At 40.3% G+C, this 16,602-nt stretch overlaps 1 protein-coding gene across 11 annotated transcripts in view; it reads left to right on the top strand.

Moving 5' to 3' along the window:
• The window catches only part of PARD3 (par-3 family cell polarity regulator), a 471,104-nt gene that overhangs the window by 179,098 nt on the left and 275,404 nt on the right, over window positions 1-16,602 (top strand). For all 11 annotated transcript variants that reach the window (XM_075419691.1, XM_075419690.1, XM_075419689.1 and 8 more), the window contains exon 4: window positions 13,183-13,361. In XM_075419691.1, coding sequence (XP_075275806.1) covers window positions 13,183-13,361 — 179 coding nt within the window. The remainder of the gene's footprint in view (window positions 1-13,182; window positions 13,362-16,602) is intronic.

The raw sequence follows: 16,602 nt of genomic DNA, 5'->3' as shown, positions 1-16,602 counted from the left end.
AGGGATGTGGAGAGGGCCTGTGTGGCGGGGATGGCTGCGGCAGCGGGATTCAGCGACCTGGTGGGGTATGGTATGTACCTGCCGATAGGTTACAGATGTGGCCCAGCAGCAGCATCTCTCTGTCTCTCCCCGTCTCCTGGCTTTAGCGGGCCAAGGAGACCCAGCGCTGTCCCAGTGCCAGCCAGGAGCGAGGAATGCAGACCACCTGAGTGAGTGCAGGCTTAGGAGGTTTGGGCTCCTGTTCCTCTCCACGTACCTGCCTCCCAGCCCTGCCGAGGTGCTGCTGATGAGGAGGAGCAGCAGAGCTCACGGAGCTGTGTAACTGCTTTTCTCTCCAGCTATGTGGAAACAGCAAAAATGACCAGTGCCTTTAGTCCAGTAGTCGTATTTGAGATAACCCAGTTGCTGCTGAGGAATGTGTGAGCAACTGTGCTTTACGCAAACGGTTTCAGTAATCTCAGAAAAAGCAAATATACCTGTTGAGTTTATTTTAATGTGCCCTACATTAGATTTGCCATAATAATTACATAAAAAGTACAAGAATGCTTAGATTTCTGGGGGACTTGATGCTGAGCGGGGAGCAGCCCAGCCTGCCCTCCTGCCCAGCAGCAACGTGTCTTGTCAGCCCTGCGTCCAAGGGTTGTTCCTCCACGAGTGGCCTTTCCTCTTGCTGGCTTTTGCATGATGAGGAGCGGCCCCTCTCGCAGAAATGCTGTCTTGTGGAGAGGAGGGGACACCCTCCCTTGTTACAATTCAGACTTTATTTCCCGCATCTGCTTAGGCTTGATTCCCTTTTTGAACTTTCTGAGGACGTCTGCATTTTGCATGTGTTGCGTGAGTAAGTTTTCTCTGCTCCTAAATTTGAACTTTCAGTCTAAGAGAGAGGGTGTTACACGTCCTCTGGAAGTATTTTCAGATGCTTTAAAAATACATAAATCCAAACGTCATTTGGGACACAAAAGTGAACTATGTAATGAATTAATAACTTTTAAAATAGTTTTTACAAATTCCAGAGAAGAAACCCAAAGTAATGGATTTGTTCTCAGAATGCTATTTAGTTTCAGAAACATTTAAGCAATATTTTTAGTGTTAATGCGAATGATATGGAAGATAATGTTTCAGTTTCTGTACGCGCAAGATCCCAACTAAAATTAATGTGTGTATATGAATACAAATTTACATTTGTTCTGGGGTGACCTTAAAAAAAATCTGCATGAGGATTCTCTGTTTTTTGACATCTCATATGAAATTTTACATACACTAGCTGTCATATAGTCGTTACAGTACTCTGCCTTCAGAGATTACATAAACATAGGTAGCTAAACAGTAAGCTATTTTTCTGCCCTATTATTTTATGTGAAATTTAAGATAGCTACTCTTATCAAACAGTAAAGCAGTTTTTAGTCAGAAGCACCGTGTTTAATGTAAAAATAGTGTAGTTTGGCAAAATGTATGTGAATAGTTTCTTACCGTTAACTTTCAGATTTTGAACTAAGCACCTGAAAAACCAGAGGTGGTTTCCTGCTAGAAGCACACTGACTGCTTGATGCACACTGCAGAGAAGTTGGTGATCTATGAGATCCTATGGGTGTTCTACTTGTAGTCCTTCATACATCTTCCCCATGTTTGTTCTGTGAATGTCCAGGCGCTGTGTACAAACCTCATAAGGATCCATGGATTGAAAAAATCAATATGCTAGGGAGGTGTTAATACCAGAAAGCTTTCTAAATTGTAATGGAAGATAAAAATGATGATACTAAGACTTGTTCCCTAAAATCCGTTGCTCTCAGGTGGGTTAAAGAAATAACTCCATCAGTACAGGAGATGGCTCTCTTCTCCTGTGGCTCTATTTTAGTGGTTATGCAAGATAACTTCTTTTTGAGGAGTGGAAAATATCTGAATTGCATTTCACAGAGCCTTTGTGGAGAACTGAAGTTAAAAAATTTTATTAGTGTGAATTTTATGTTTGGTTGTAGCAGCAGCATCTTACAGATACGCAGCTACAAGCTGGGTGGGGGAAGCCTGTCTGCCCTCTGGGTAGGTTCTGCCAGCTTGTGACCTTTCTGCAGGGAGGCCTGGCAGAGAGCGAGGTGTGTGTCAGACCACTGTAGCATGAGGAGCTTCACTGGGTCCAGGTGCAGGAGGAGACCTTCAGTTGCCAGGTCAGTTGTAACAGCACTTTTCTTCTGCTCTGTGGAAAACTCAGCCTGTAGGAATGGCTTTGCAGACTACTATTGTCCAACAGACGGCTTGCAGGGCTTTTCCTGGATATCCTGTCCCAGGCTGTTGATTTTCCTTTGAATCTGTTGGAATTTCTCTTGTTCAAGCAACAGCCTCCAATTATTCATACTAATGGAAGAGGATCAAGTAATACACACTGTTTGTCCCTTCCTTTTCTCATTTCAATGTATCAGTTCATTTTGGGCTGTGGATCAATAAATACCTTATTAATCTCCTTTGAAGAATAATACAGAATGAAAACTCCTGAGTAGTATATATAAAATGAATAATAATAATATTTAAAAATATTAATTTTGTAAAATGTGTCCACCTCATGTTCGCTTTCTGCATGCAGATATTTCAAATTGTTGTAGCACATTCTAGGATGAGACAAGGAGGGAGGCTTCTGGTGTGGAGACAGCTTGGAAAAGTTAGCTGCTGGGAACCTGACAAATTCTGGCAGGAAGTATATACCATAGTATTTCAGTAAATATCTTCTGTTAGTTCTGGCTAAAGCTGTTTCTCCCCTAAGAAAGATGATCTTCATCTCCGGGCTAGAACCAATCACAAAGTGATAGGGAAAATTGGCAACTGCAAGCATGAAAAGTCATTGATCCAAAAACTCATGAACTGTCTTTCATGTAGTGAGATTTCTTTTTGAACTTCAGCTGAGGTTCCTGTCTATTTGCTTATTCTTGGTTTTGAACTTTTAGGAATAATTTTTGACTCTCTTCAGCCTTGGCAATGTGAAATAAAAAAAGAAGTGAGAGGTATGTAATTAAACATGCAGTGTAACTGCGTGTTTCCAGGGTTGGAAAAGGAAGGAGAGAAAAAAAAAAGGGGGGGAAGGGGAGAGAGAAAAAGAAAATTTTCTGCATTTCCAGAAGTGGACAATTCAGGCTCCCTGTTGTTGTTTTAAGGGACTTTGTAAAGTACTCGTGGAGACAGACAGGAATGCTCAACTCTACATGTTTCAAGCAGCAGCTAAGTCTCCTACTACTCATTAGGCATGATAGTTTACTATTACAATATGTTTTCTAGTAAAGGAGAATTAAAGCTTTCTGTTGGTCTGTCACCCCTTGGAGAGCAGCAGATGTTCTGTTTTATTGTCCTGCTGTGGGCATTATCTGAACAATTTAAGTAACAACTTCCAATGTAGTCTAAATTGCCTTACTCCCTATTTGGCTACTGGGAACACTGGAGTCTTCTGCAGAAAGTGATCTTTAACCTTGAGAGTTAATGAGAAGATTTCAGCATGTTATGCTGATAGCTGGAGATCCTATACTCTTCTTGGTCATCAGCGGCAGATAAGAGCTCAGCGAAACGTTATCTGGGAGGGACTTGATAACACTTTAAACGAGAGCGTGTTTCATGAATGTACCAACATGTTTCTAATAATCCCAGTAAATGTTTCTGTCATGGAAACAAGAACAAGTGCCATTAAAATTGCAGAAGCTGTTAGTCATCTGTAATAGTTGTTCAGGACTATTTTCACTCTATCTTATTACAGATGTTAGTTGTAATTTTTATTTGCTGTGTCAGAAACTCGGTACTGCGTGGTAGAGGCTATTCCTTCCCACACGTTTTTTCTATTCAATTTCGCACATATAGCTATGAAAATGCATGCAGAGATAATTTCTGATCGAAAAAAACCCTTTAAATGATTGTAGCCAAGTTTCCTTTGTTGTCATAACTATTATGCTTCAGTTAAAAATCTGTCTAAATAATTTCTGTAATGAAGCTATGTGGATTTTGGGTAAGGCAGGTTCAGATCCACCTCCAGGTGCTAATATCCCAGCATCCTTGCCTTCTCCAGCCTGACAGTGGCCTGTGAGCTGGATGTAAGTGATCATTTATATATCTCAGAAAAACTCCAGCTGGGTTTTTGACGATTCCTGTACTTCTCCGCAGTGGAGCGAGGCTGGAGCTGGCCATGCTCGCCCCAGCTTGCAGGGAGGAGAGGCCAGGGGCCCAGTGCCCGCTTCAGGTGAGGAGGTTCAGCTCCACAGAAACGTGGAGGTGGGCCAGATTAACAGCCAAACACTTTCAAAGATGGGGTATTCATCTGGTGACTGGCAAAGAAATACCTCTTCCCTCACTGTTTCAAACATAAATGAGGTAAACAGCCATCATACTTAACTTGTTCACAGTTCACGTAGTTAAGATACCGACAGCATCCCACTGCTACCCGTTGTTTACTGTACCCTGTGTACACACTGGACTATTCGGTGATGGTCCCGTTATGATGTCTTTACTAATCCAGAAGTTTGGTTGGTTTGGAGGGAGATTCCTGTACCAGCTTTGTAAGGACTTGTAATAGCAAGTCACTGGCTAATTATGTGCATACCTGCTGAACTACAATTAAGCCTGTTTAACTCTTTGGTATCTGGATATGATCCACACAGGAATTCCCACCTCACGTATGAGGTGATGTAGTGATGCACAAGGCTGTGTTGGCAACAGATGTTGGTAGAAAGTTGGTTCTGGTGTAAGTCAGAAGCACATTATAGGCTGATAAGTAGTTCTGAACCCCTAATACCTGGTGCTGCAGAGTAGTGGCACTGCTACCCACCGCTCCTCCTCCTCCTGTAAAGGCACAGTGGTTGCCTGGGGACCAGAAGTCGGTCAGGGCATTGGCAACCACAGCAGGTTTTCTCTGGCTGAAACTCGCTGATGAAAGAACCATGTTACTCACATTGCATCATTCCAGGTTCTTCCCAGCTAAGCTCTTCAGGTTACAGCCGAATTCCTGTTGTTGCGGCTGTATTTCTTCCCTTCTGTCCAGGAAGAAGTTGCAAACTTTTTCCTGTAAGTGAGCCTTTCTGAGCCTACCCAAAGCAGGCATTTAGACCACAAATACTACACAGTTTTCACATCACTGCATTATGTTCAATAACCAAAGCAATTTTACAGGATTTTTCAAAGTTGTGGTAAGAAAAATATCTGCCAACTTCCTTCCTGTGTCTCAGAGGGGTGAAGCTTTGTCAGCTCACAGCAGCTGGGAATTTGCTCCTGTCACTGCAAACCCTTGCCTGCAGTGCAAAATGGCTTGTGAATGCAGATACAGAATACAGTGCCTTCATTATAATATAAGGAAATATCAATCAGAGTCTTATCTTTGATGTAAGCAGAAAAGCTTCAGCGGTAGCAAAGTTGATGCTTCTACTGTCAGAGAAGTGTTTGAAGAAGTACTGGGTGGGATGATATTTTGCAAAAATTTTGAAGCATCTAGGGGACTAGAAGTGCATTTTTCCTAGATTTGTAGCAATAGTGTGAAAATAGGTAAAGAAGTAATCAGCATGTTTTAAGGAAATCCGTGAAGAATGTACCCAAAGAACTGAGGCTGCATATCATTAAAACATACTGAAACATAATTTTTTGACAGAGACGAGTGGAACATTTGTAAGATCTGACATTTTTGTCTTTTCTTTTGGCATGCAAAGATATTTGCATTTTAGAAAAAAGCCCAGAGAAAGGAGACGGAGAGGGTGTAGGTAATTAAATTTTAATTTTGGTTTTAAAGATCTTTCTCTAATTAGCTTTAAAAGTCACTGTCTAAGTAAATTGAGTTTCAGGGTGCAGTCATCTTTTTCCTCCTGGATCTCAGTATTCAAAAGTATAAAGAAAGAATATTAGAGAAACAGAAGGAAGATAGTTATTTTAAAGGCCTTTCAAGATAAGGATTTAACATTACGTCATGATTAAAGTACAGCTGTGGTAGATTGATGTTTTCTTATTTTTGAATTTCAAAGTCATTAAGCAGTCGTGGTTGGGAAAATGGAGAACTTAGGTTCTATTAAAAGAAGTTGAAAATTGTACTGAGAAGGTAAGGACTTTTCTTCTTTTATTTGCTTTGTAATAAGCCTTTTTTTGGTGGCTTGGTTACATTCTTTTCACTGCCGTCCATTCTTCCAGAGATGTTCTTACTTTTCTACAAGTTGTTTTTGATCTAATGTATACTAATGCTAATACGGTGCCTTGTATTTCTTAAAGGTACACTGACATGCGGTCGGGTTTTGGCTGTACATTTTGCACAGCCAAGTGTATTTTCTCTTAAATTTATGTGATGGTTAGAGGCATATGCACACCTGTCAGGTTTCGCAGGCGGAGTGTAAGAGTCCCACGACCTGCCTCGTTCAGCTGCCATCTGCTAGGCCATGCGGTGCATTTTTAGCGCCGTGGTGCGGCCTCTGCCCCGCTCCGGCGGCGGGTGCCTGCCAGACCTCCAGCTGCGCGGGGCAGTGGCGCGAGGAGACCACAACCTGTGTGATTTGTCGTGATTTTAATGTGCAAATGCTTGTATAAGTGCCATTTTAAAGCTAAAGAAATAAGAAAACAGAGAACAATATTTGATGACATTGAAAATATGTCTGCGAGGAAGTACATAAGCTGTTGTTTGAAGATGAATAGCTAGAAGAATAATTGAAACCAGTCGTTTTTGTAAATGAGGTAGTTACAAATATCTGGAATTGTGTGAAGTTAATAATGATTTTTTTTTTCCTGTGTAAGAGGAATGGCAGTCTTGTTATTTAACCAAGAGTTCTGAATATAGAGAAATTAATTTTAGAAGTTGACATTTTTAAGCATAATCATATTTTCAAGTAGAGAAATGCTAATTATCTAAATGACGTCATCCAAAGCTTTTTTATAATTCTGAAACGGAGAGCTGTGAACACTGTAGACAGTTGGTGTTTGTAGGTGAATGATGCACAATTGATGTAATATACGCAGATATTAAAGCATTTGATAGAAATTTAAGTGTCTTCGAAATTCCAAGTCAATGTGAGCATAAACACTTCAGTATGATTTGAAAATCAGCGTAGAAATCTGAAAAGTTGGAGGCAGTCTTAGTCTAGAGTCCAGCAGGGTGTCTTGACGATTCCTGTTAGTTTTGGTTTTATTAATATCTTTAAATCGGAGAGAATCAGTAGAGCAAATAGCATACTAATTAAATCTCCAGGTGTTGACAAACTAGGAAAGGAGAACAATATGGATGGAAGAGAGGTAAATAACCCAGTAGAGATGTAGTACACATACTGGAAAAATACAGTTTGTCAGCCTGAATAAATAGAAGCTAACATAGAAGAATATTGATCTGAACTGAATATACACTTTATTTAACAAGGCAAAGATGCTGGAGTGAGGCTGTAGAAAAAGTGTTAGGATTTCTGTGGGTGTTCTGGATGGATACCATGACAGTAAAATACCAAGATGTGATTATTGTTGACTATGTACTAGTGTAAAAGTTCAAAGAAAGACAGAGAGGGTACTCCTGGTAAGACAACACCGAAGGTATTTTGTAAGAGAAATACACTGTTCTGGGTGTCTTCTGAACAAGTTAAGACTAAAATAATATTTACAAAAATGAACAGTAATAGAGAATAGAGAGAGACAGAGGTCAAGTTCTGTGCTGCATAGCACCGTTTATGGGAGAGGTGCTGTAATTGTCTGTGACATGAAAGGAAAAGATAGTTTTGTAAGTGAAGGGGAGATTAACAGGAGGATAAGCTTGAGGAAAATAATACAAATTTAGAAGAAAAATTTAAAAATTCTTTAGATTTTGACAAAATAAAGAGTTTTCACATTGGGAAATGCTGAAAATTCTTTTATCAAGTTATCATTACTTAAAAGTGGAATGGATTCTAGGAAGACAAAAATACTGCTCTGAGCCATGAAGAGAAAGTTGTTGGTGTATATACATCTTCTTCCTTTGCTGTCATGTCCAAAAGTATGTTTTTGAGAAGATCTGCAACTGGTGGTAGCTTTGCAGTGCTACTGTTTTGCATCCCTCCCAGCAGCCGTCTCTGTACAGCATGCCTGAATTTGCCTCTGCGGGCCAGGTGATGCAGTTGTCTGGGAAGCAGTTCTTCACCTCGTGGCAGTGCTTACGTTTTTAATATTTTTTGTTTTCTAATTCAAGATGCCTACATTTGATTTGCACTGTTTTGTTAATCTTGTAGAGAAGTGCTGGTTTGGTGTTAGCTGCTGCTAAGGTTTAATGCAGTTTGTGGGTAAGTCTCAAATCAGCTGGTTTTTGTCTCCGACTGTTTTTCTTCTGTCTGAGGAGAAAAAGCTTTGGAAAACCTGTGTGATAGTCTGGTTTGCAACAGCCTGAGTGATCTTTGGAAGTTACCAACATCTTGTCTCTAGAGGTCTGCAAGAACGAAAGTTGAACCAATTTGGGGATTTGAGCTTTTGAAGGTCGTAAGGGATGTTTGGTTCTCGCTGTGTCCAACGAGGAGCTGAGCTGAACCTATTGAAATTGGAACCAGAGTCCGGGCAGCTGGCTGGAGGGTGAAAGTCAAAGCTAATCTCAATATTTTTAAAAAGCTATTTCAGTTAAATACAGATAAAGTCTTAGCTTGTAGTTTCAAATACTTTAAGCTGAAAGAAGCAGTCCTGCTTCCCTGAGCCACAGGATGACCCTGACTCATCTGGGTGAGGAACTCCGGACGAGGATTCAAGTGGTATGATGAGCTGGGTGGGCGACACAAGCAGAGAACTGTGGAGTCTCTATCTCCCATCCCCAGACTGGTTTCTTGGTGCTGAGGTGGGCTCTCTGTGCGTGCTGCGTATACAACGCACCTCAATGTGTGTACTTTTCTACAGGATCGCTTTCAGAAACTCCGAGCAGCTTCCTCGTTGAAAGCTACTCTTTCCCACAGAGTTTTCTGGTGTTACTGAATCATTGTTTTCCCAGAGAAGGTTCGTGAGTGTAAAGAGTAGGGGGAAGTCCTGGTCAGGTCTACTCATCAGTCATGGGCCTGATGGTCAGTGGGAGATGGCCAGAAACGACGATAATATCCTTTTTTATTTCTGTGCCTTAAATTCACTGCGCACCAAACTGTGCGAGCTCCCAGTGGCACTGAGGAGCTGAAACATTAGTTGAAATCTTCAGAGTAAAATTGTCGTGGCTATGCTATATAAATGTATGTGTGTATTTTTCTAGTCGTGCCCTCTGAGCTGACATCAGAGAGGGAATTGGTATGGGAAGGTATATATCAGCTCTGCGCTGAGACCACCATCCTTTGCGCTGGATGCCTGAATGCAGGACGGCGTATTCAGCTTTATGGATGAAATTTTCCAGATCTGCAAATGCTTTTGCTTGTGAGCATATTTGAAAATCAGAGAAGGTGATGACCCTTTTAAAATAAAAATGGAATTGCTGGCAGGAAGGAAAGGTACAGCTCAGTGTTCTTAACATTTAGAGATGGTTATAAAATGTATATTGGCTGTTTTTGTAATTTATAGTGAAACTGCTGTTGCTTTTAATAAAATGAGACTTCCAGTCAGAATTTCATGATTATGAATGTGAGCATTTTGTTATTCAACTAGGATTTATCCTACAAATAACCGTTTTCCAGCAGAACTGTGGCTATATACATAATTTAATGGGATTCTCTGTCACACATAATTCTTTCTGAAGTCGGACTCGTTGCTGAATACTTCAAGTCTTTGAATGTGGCTCAAGAACTGAGTTAGTGGTAACTTTCATGATTTTTAATTTAATTTTTCCTTAATTCTGAGACTTTTAAAACTTCCTGTAATTCCTTATTAGATTTACCATTTCAAGTGCTTATTTAAAAGGCACCTTAGCTGCAGAAGCAAATCAATATTTACAGTGCATTAGTGCCATAGAGAATTTGAAGCCTTGTGATTAGAGTTCATTGCTGTTTTATCCACTCTTCAAAGAAACCACAGACTTCAAACGGTATCAGCCATCATCCTGGAATCAGTGACATCGCATCAGTCCCATGCGTACTTCATCTTGTGGTTTAATTATTAAGTTCCTTTCCTTTGATTTTCCTTTTAATATTTCAAAGTATATCCTCTTCAAATCTATAAATTCAGGTAAACCAGAAGATTGTAAGCAACAATATATTGGCAGAAAAATCTGTTCAATATATTCTTTTTTGTTGTTGTTTTAATGGAGAGTACCAAAACTGGATTAGAATAGTCCCTCAGAACAGAACCCCTCAGAGACAGGAACGCAGATTATATTTACAAATTGTGGTTAACAGAGTGTGAATAAGATTTAATTCTTGGATTAACACCTGGAGCGGTGTTGACCATTGCCAAGCAGCGTACACTAGAGCTAGCTCCATGTGCTTGTCCCATTCCAGTAATTAAAAAAAAAAAAAAAATTACCATATGTTTAAATTTCTAGTTTAACCGGGAAATACATAGATCCAACACACTTGAATTACTGTCTTCTATAATTCACTTTATAGTGAAGTTTGGTTGGTAATACAAATCACTTTTCTTGATGTATGGAACCATTTTCATAAGGAGAGACTAGAATTGGTCACATTGTATCTTTGTATTGGCAGAATACCTTTTTTTTTTTTTTTTTTTTGAAAAAAGAAAGATTTGGAGAAGTGTTTAGTAAATGTTTGAAAATAGTTCCACTAACTACACTTACTGAAACGAAATGGGTCATATTAAAGGTGGCTCATCAGCAAATAGATTTTGTAGAGAAACTTCTCACGCTAAAGTTTTCTCTGGAGTATAGCAGTATTTGGGAATTCCGTTGCATGATTAGCTTTCTCTGTTGTGACACGTCTCTGCTACCTAGCATGGTGCGGACTGCCAGGTTGTCGCTACAACGCAGAAGGCAAGGCAGTGAGAATTGCTTGCTTGCCTCCAGAAGTGCTGACTTAAACTCCTGTTTCTTCCTTTGCTTCTTTGTTGGAAATTCGGCTTCTCTTCTTACAGGAGCTCGCCCAACTGAACTTTTGTTTTGTCAAGTAATTTGAAGAAAGGGTGTAAAAACACAAGAACACTTCGCTATCACCGTGCTTATATATAGATGTACGAGCAGAAGGAGCAAGTGAACTCGTGTTTGAAAATTGTAGTTCTCTGCTGTAGGGTGAGTAGCTGAGGCAAACAGGATAGTATGGACGGGCTGCTGCTTGGAACAAATATAGACAGGGTTTTTTTCTTACGTGGCACTACATACTACAGAGCCACTTTCTTGCCCAGGCCTTTCTAATAAATGAAAGGGTATGTTGAGGGCTACGCCAGCGGCACAGGCACCGCTGTTACTGGGGCACTTCATGGTGCGCCGCCAGGCCGGGGCTGGGGCTGCAGCTGGGCCACCTTCGTTACAGAGATCTCGTGGTGTGGTAGTGTGCTTTTACCGAGTTTGCCGTCTAGGGGGGAATGAGAGGCTTTACCTTCAGCTGCTGCATGAAACTTGAAGTAGTTGAAGACAAGGCAATCAAAGAAAATCCCTCTATTATGATGTTATGAGTATATACTGAGTAATTAAAATCAAAGTAGAGTTAACTCAGACCATAAATACTTTTCTATGTAATTAAAGTGTTCTTTCCTGAAATATTCTTTTAATTACTTCTAGTTCTGTTATACATATGTGTACATATTTATAAAAGAAAACATTTTATTTGCTAGAAATTAGGGAATATTTTTGTTATGAAAATAGTTTAAAAAAAATTCAAAAGAAAAAGGAATAGTACAACGATTGTAGGGAAAAAGCTAAATTAATTCTCTGCTCTTCCAGTATACCAGTCTGGACATGAAATAGAATATCCATTTGGTGTTTCAGCCTGTAACTTGTGTGTACCTCAGCAGAATAAGTCCTAGTTGTCAAAAAAAAAAAATGCTCACACATTTTCTCTGTGTGGCATGACTTACTGTATTTTTCACTGTCCTTATAATGCCGTGTAAAATAAGATTCTATGTTTTAAAACTGTTACATGTAGTTTTAACATAAAGCTATTGTAAAACTTAAGGCTAGTCACTTAAACTCCTGTCATTATGTTTTCCTGCTGATATCGTGAGATGCGCACCTTCAGCTTCCTCGGGAACTGTTTCATCAAAGCATTAAAACCAGCCTGGTTTTCGTTCCCAGCTGTTGCCCAGTGTGCCTTTCCCACTGCCTCTGCTGCTTACGTGTCGTAGCTTTCACCTTTTGCTTTTCCACTTTGCGTTCAAGGTTCCCAGTGCAGCAGTAAAGAGAGATACAGCTGATAAATCACATCCCCTCTGTTCTGATGCTGAGTGGGAGAGTGCTAGGAGGTCGCAAACACAGGCAATGAAAGTTCTGTTTGGGCAAGGAGACGATAGATGTGGGGATATTTGTGGTAGGATAATAAATGAAATTGGAAAAAATTAAGTTGTATTTCAAGAGAAACTAACTTTAATGTGTCATGAAAGTTTCCAGAATGGATTTGACCTCTACATATATTAAAAACCCCTATTTCTTTCCAATTGGTCTACCTGCCTGCTGCATCGTTTATTATTAATGAAATATTTTTCTCCTGTCAGTCATGCCAGCTGGAAGGCTAAGGGAACCAGGATAAATCAGCACAGATCTTGTTTCAGCTGTCAGGAAGAGGCAAAGGAAGAATGCAGAACAGAAAAGAAGTCACTTCCCTAAGTTTTGAGAGGGAAATGGAGTGTCTGCTTCAAAGGGCGAGGAGGCTGCCTTTCGGTGCAGTGAAGCTGTTGCGCGGCTGCTTGCGAGCATGTTGGGCTGGCAGTGCCCATGCTGTGGCTGTGGGGTGGGGGACGCGTTGTCCTAGTCTACCCCTGAAGTGTCACCAGACTGTTGGACTTAGGTCTTTGGCTGCTTGCTCTTTAAAATACCTGTGAGTTACCTTAGCCTGTAAGTTGTTCAAGCTTGTGCTGTTTTTTTATATTACATGACGACCGACAGATAGTAGCAATGCAGTGTTTGTACTTGTAAAGGCAACGAGCTGTGCTAGGTTCAAAGAGCTTGGTTGAGCCCTCGTCTTCTCCTCCTGTGGCCAGGCAGCAAGGCTGTGGTTTTGAGGAAACAGACCTTGTCCTTGAGGATCTGTGCTGAGGTCAATAACTCCTTACTCTGTGAAACCACATTGGGTCAAAACCACCCATCCAGAGCTTGAAAAAATATTTTTCTTAGGTAGAAAGCATTTTAAATCTAGTCAGTGTTTATTTACTGTCTGTTTTATTCTTCAGATATGCCTCTTCATGTCCGACGTAGTAGTGACCCTGCACTGATTGGCCTCTCAACCTCTGTAAGTGACACAAATTTTTCCTCGGAAGAGCCTTCACGGAAAAACCCTACGAGGTGGTCCACAACCGCAGGCTTCCTCAAGCAGAACAACCCTGGCATACCCAGTGCTCATGAAAGAAAGGTATATTTCCTTCTTCCTCTTTGTCCAATAAATAACAAATGTGCATGAATCTTGAATGCTGTTTTGCCCTTCTCTCACCTGCTCCTGGTCTAAACTTGTGTTTTCTGACTTTGTCCACCAAACCCCATCATCAGCAGAGGAGTCGCACGTGTGTCCTGCCCTTGGGAGACTCTTGGTCATGCCCACAGCAGGGGCTCTGAAAACTTGATTTTGCCATTAACTGTAGTTGAAGCTCTGATTACTCATTACTCTGCAAAGCAGGGCCTAAATCTGTCACACATTTTCTTTGAATGCAAATAGGTCACATCTATAATGATTCTTACTGATCTCCATAGAAGCTGTGATGGCAGTGAATAATCTGCATGCCCACAGCTGGTCTGGTCTGTCTTTCTGACATAGCCTTGCTAGTTTTCACTTTCTGAGGCGCTAGTCAAGTAATACAAAACACAAATTGCAAATGCTGTCTCGCCTTGATAACGTTCTTAAAACTAAAACAGTGAAATGCAGAGTGAGTATTTTTTCCTTCATTTTTTAAATATGATTTCAGTGTCTCTACATGAATTGCATTATTAGCTAGAGAAGTCTGCAGGAAGCTCACTTCTCAGTGCATTATTGAAAAAAACACTGGAAGAAATATTCCCTTTTGTACGGCCCCCAACACTGCCCATAATTGTGATGGTAACTAGCAAACAAACTCGAAAGGAAAAAATATGTATATTTTCCAATAGAAATAAGTAATTTTAAACATTTTGATTATCATTCTGACAGCACAAAATCCTTTTGGAAAATGTGCAGCTTATTATAGCTGTTTTATTTTTTTCTGTGTTACTGTTAATTCTGTGCAAACTGAAACTCTGCAGCCCAGACTCCCACACCCCAAATAAAGAAGTCTTTACATGCTGCTAATGAACTGAACTATCTTTGGTGGGCTTTTGGTTGTTTCAAAAACATCTGTAAAAGCACAGTGCTCATAGGCGCTGAGGTCCACATTCTTAGAGAGGTGTCAGTTTAACACGGTATCGTTGGGTCTCTGCTTGATCGAGATTTCAGGTAGGTAATGGTATATTTTTTGTCACTTGTACTGGTGTGGCACAGAAGTGCCGGTTGTTTTGAAAAATACCTTTTATACTATTCTGGTCTGGAGAAGACAAATAATAATCTAATCCTTTTGAAGTGTTAGCATTTTCAGTTAATTTTTCTGAAATCATAATGAGACTGCACTTCATTACTCCACAAGCATAGATATGGAGGGCCACACATAGCATAATCAGATTTCTTGGAGTGTCTGAAGTTAGCAGAAATTGGAGAGAATTCACCAGCAGCTAATCTTTCACACTAGTCTTTTTATATTGTTAGTTGTTCAGCATGTACTTACTCTTGATTTTCATGAAAATATTTCATGTCTGCTGGAGCCTGGTGACCAAACTGGGAAGGAATGCATGTGATCTTATGTAGTGATGCGAAGTAAGGCACAAGAGAGCATTAAATCAAGAAGTTCAGATAGAATAAACGTAGATTAGTTAGTACAATAGATACTGGTATTTTTTTTTACCTTTTTTGCACACACAGTCCTTCAAATAGAATTTTGCACATCAGTCCTTCAAATAGAGCAGATCACTGAGTGCACTGCTTCTAATAGGTAAGATGCAGTAAACAACTGCAATTAAATAGTAATTGCTTGTGCAACATATGAGTTAATCCTGAGTTCATTTGTGCTAGACTGTTTTTATTATGTTTTCAGCATCTTGATCTCTTCATGCAAGTCAAGATTTTGTAGTGAATCCTGTTTCCCTTAGGAATGCATATAAAGAATTCTCCTTTTCTTTCCCAGTATTAACACCAATTTCATTGGTAGTGTTATCCTAGAAGGAGCATTTTTGAAGTCACTTAGCAAAGTACTAACACTGCATTTTTACAAATGTATTTTGGTTATCTGAGCTATAACAGGTCCTCACTACTTTATGTCAGGTTGTTTTCTTCAGCTGCTTGGATAACAAAAAGAGGCGGCTGTGGTTTGTTCCAGACTGTTTCGTTGATTATAGATGACACAGACGTTTCAAGCAATGCAATGAGAACAATCTTAATTTTCTGCTCAGTGCATAGGGCTTGAGCACCCATATATCTTTTGTGGGCGGTTGGCACTACGTAATGTTTTCACTGCGGTTCTCTCTCTTGACAGCACAAGAACATATGTTCTTGGGCTGAGATTTGCAGCACAGTTGTAGATTAGCAACTTTGCCCCAGCAGTATCTTGCAGAAACAAGAAAAGGGTTTCTGGGAGAGCTGCCAAAAGCTTCATCCACCTACTGACTTTAAGAAGTGACATTACTTTCAGCCCGTCACCTCTAAAGAGAAATAATTGACAGGTAGAAACCCAGTCCAATTTTTGGAGGAATTAGCAGAGCGTATCTAGCAGAAGGGATTTGTTTCTCGGGGGCAAGCGAGAGAAGACTCCTATTGGTGTTTGTTTCATTTTGGGTAAGAAGAATTTGGAATGGCAGGAAAATGGGCAGATGCCCAAGATGAGATGAAATGAAGGGGTGGGAGTGCTGCCATGCACTGAGGGCTGTGAGGAGCCAGGACATATGCCAGTAGATCTGGGCAAACAGAAAGGGAAAAGGGCACGGGGAAAGAAGGAAAAAAGAAGGAAAAATGTGGGATGCTTAAAGGATCCTGTTGAGGAAAATGTAATACTACCTGTAGTTATTGGAGTAGATGAAGCAGGAAATGACACTCTCCTGTGTCCTTAAGATAAGAGGAGAAAGACCGGAGAGGGACACAGTTTGGTTTGGAGGGGCCTGAATAGGTCCTGTGAAGATCTGAATGTCTTGAACTTGAGATGCGTTTCTGCTACATTAAGTAGGATATTTTGGTATGAAACCCTTGCACTAAACGGGACATGCTCTCTCGTTCTTTTTTCATATCATCTCATTGTAAAGAAATGTATTTATTGTCAGGATATCACAATACACACTCTGTGTTTCCTTAGAATTGGAATCTCGATCATTTCCGGTTTCTGTGTTGTTCAACTGTAAAAACAACTTGAAACCAGACGTTCTGTGTCCCAGAGTACTTATTTATTTGAAGAATTACCATTTTTATTGATTATTTGCAAGTCATTATATTGTTGGTAACTGTACTCAGCTAGGTAATTCCTGACCTCTTCCTTCTGTGTCATTCCCATGAATGGTCTCAACCAAATGATTAGGTCTTTCCATCTGTGCAAGTATTCACAGAATTG

Source organism: Opisthocomus hoazin, chromosome 4 (genome assembly GCF_030867145.1).
Source record: "Opisthocomus hoazin isolate bOpiHoa1 chromosome 4, bOpiHoa1.hap1, whole genome shotgun sequence".
Lineage (NCBI taxonomy): Eukaryota > Metazoa > Chordata > Aves > Opisthocomiformes > Opisthocomidae > Opisthocomus > Opisthocomus hoazin.
Note: the sequence above shows the minus strand (reverse complement) of the source record. Positions and strands in the feature narration are given on the sequence as shown.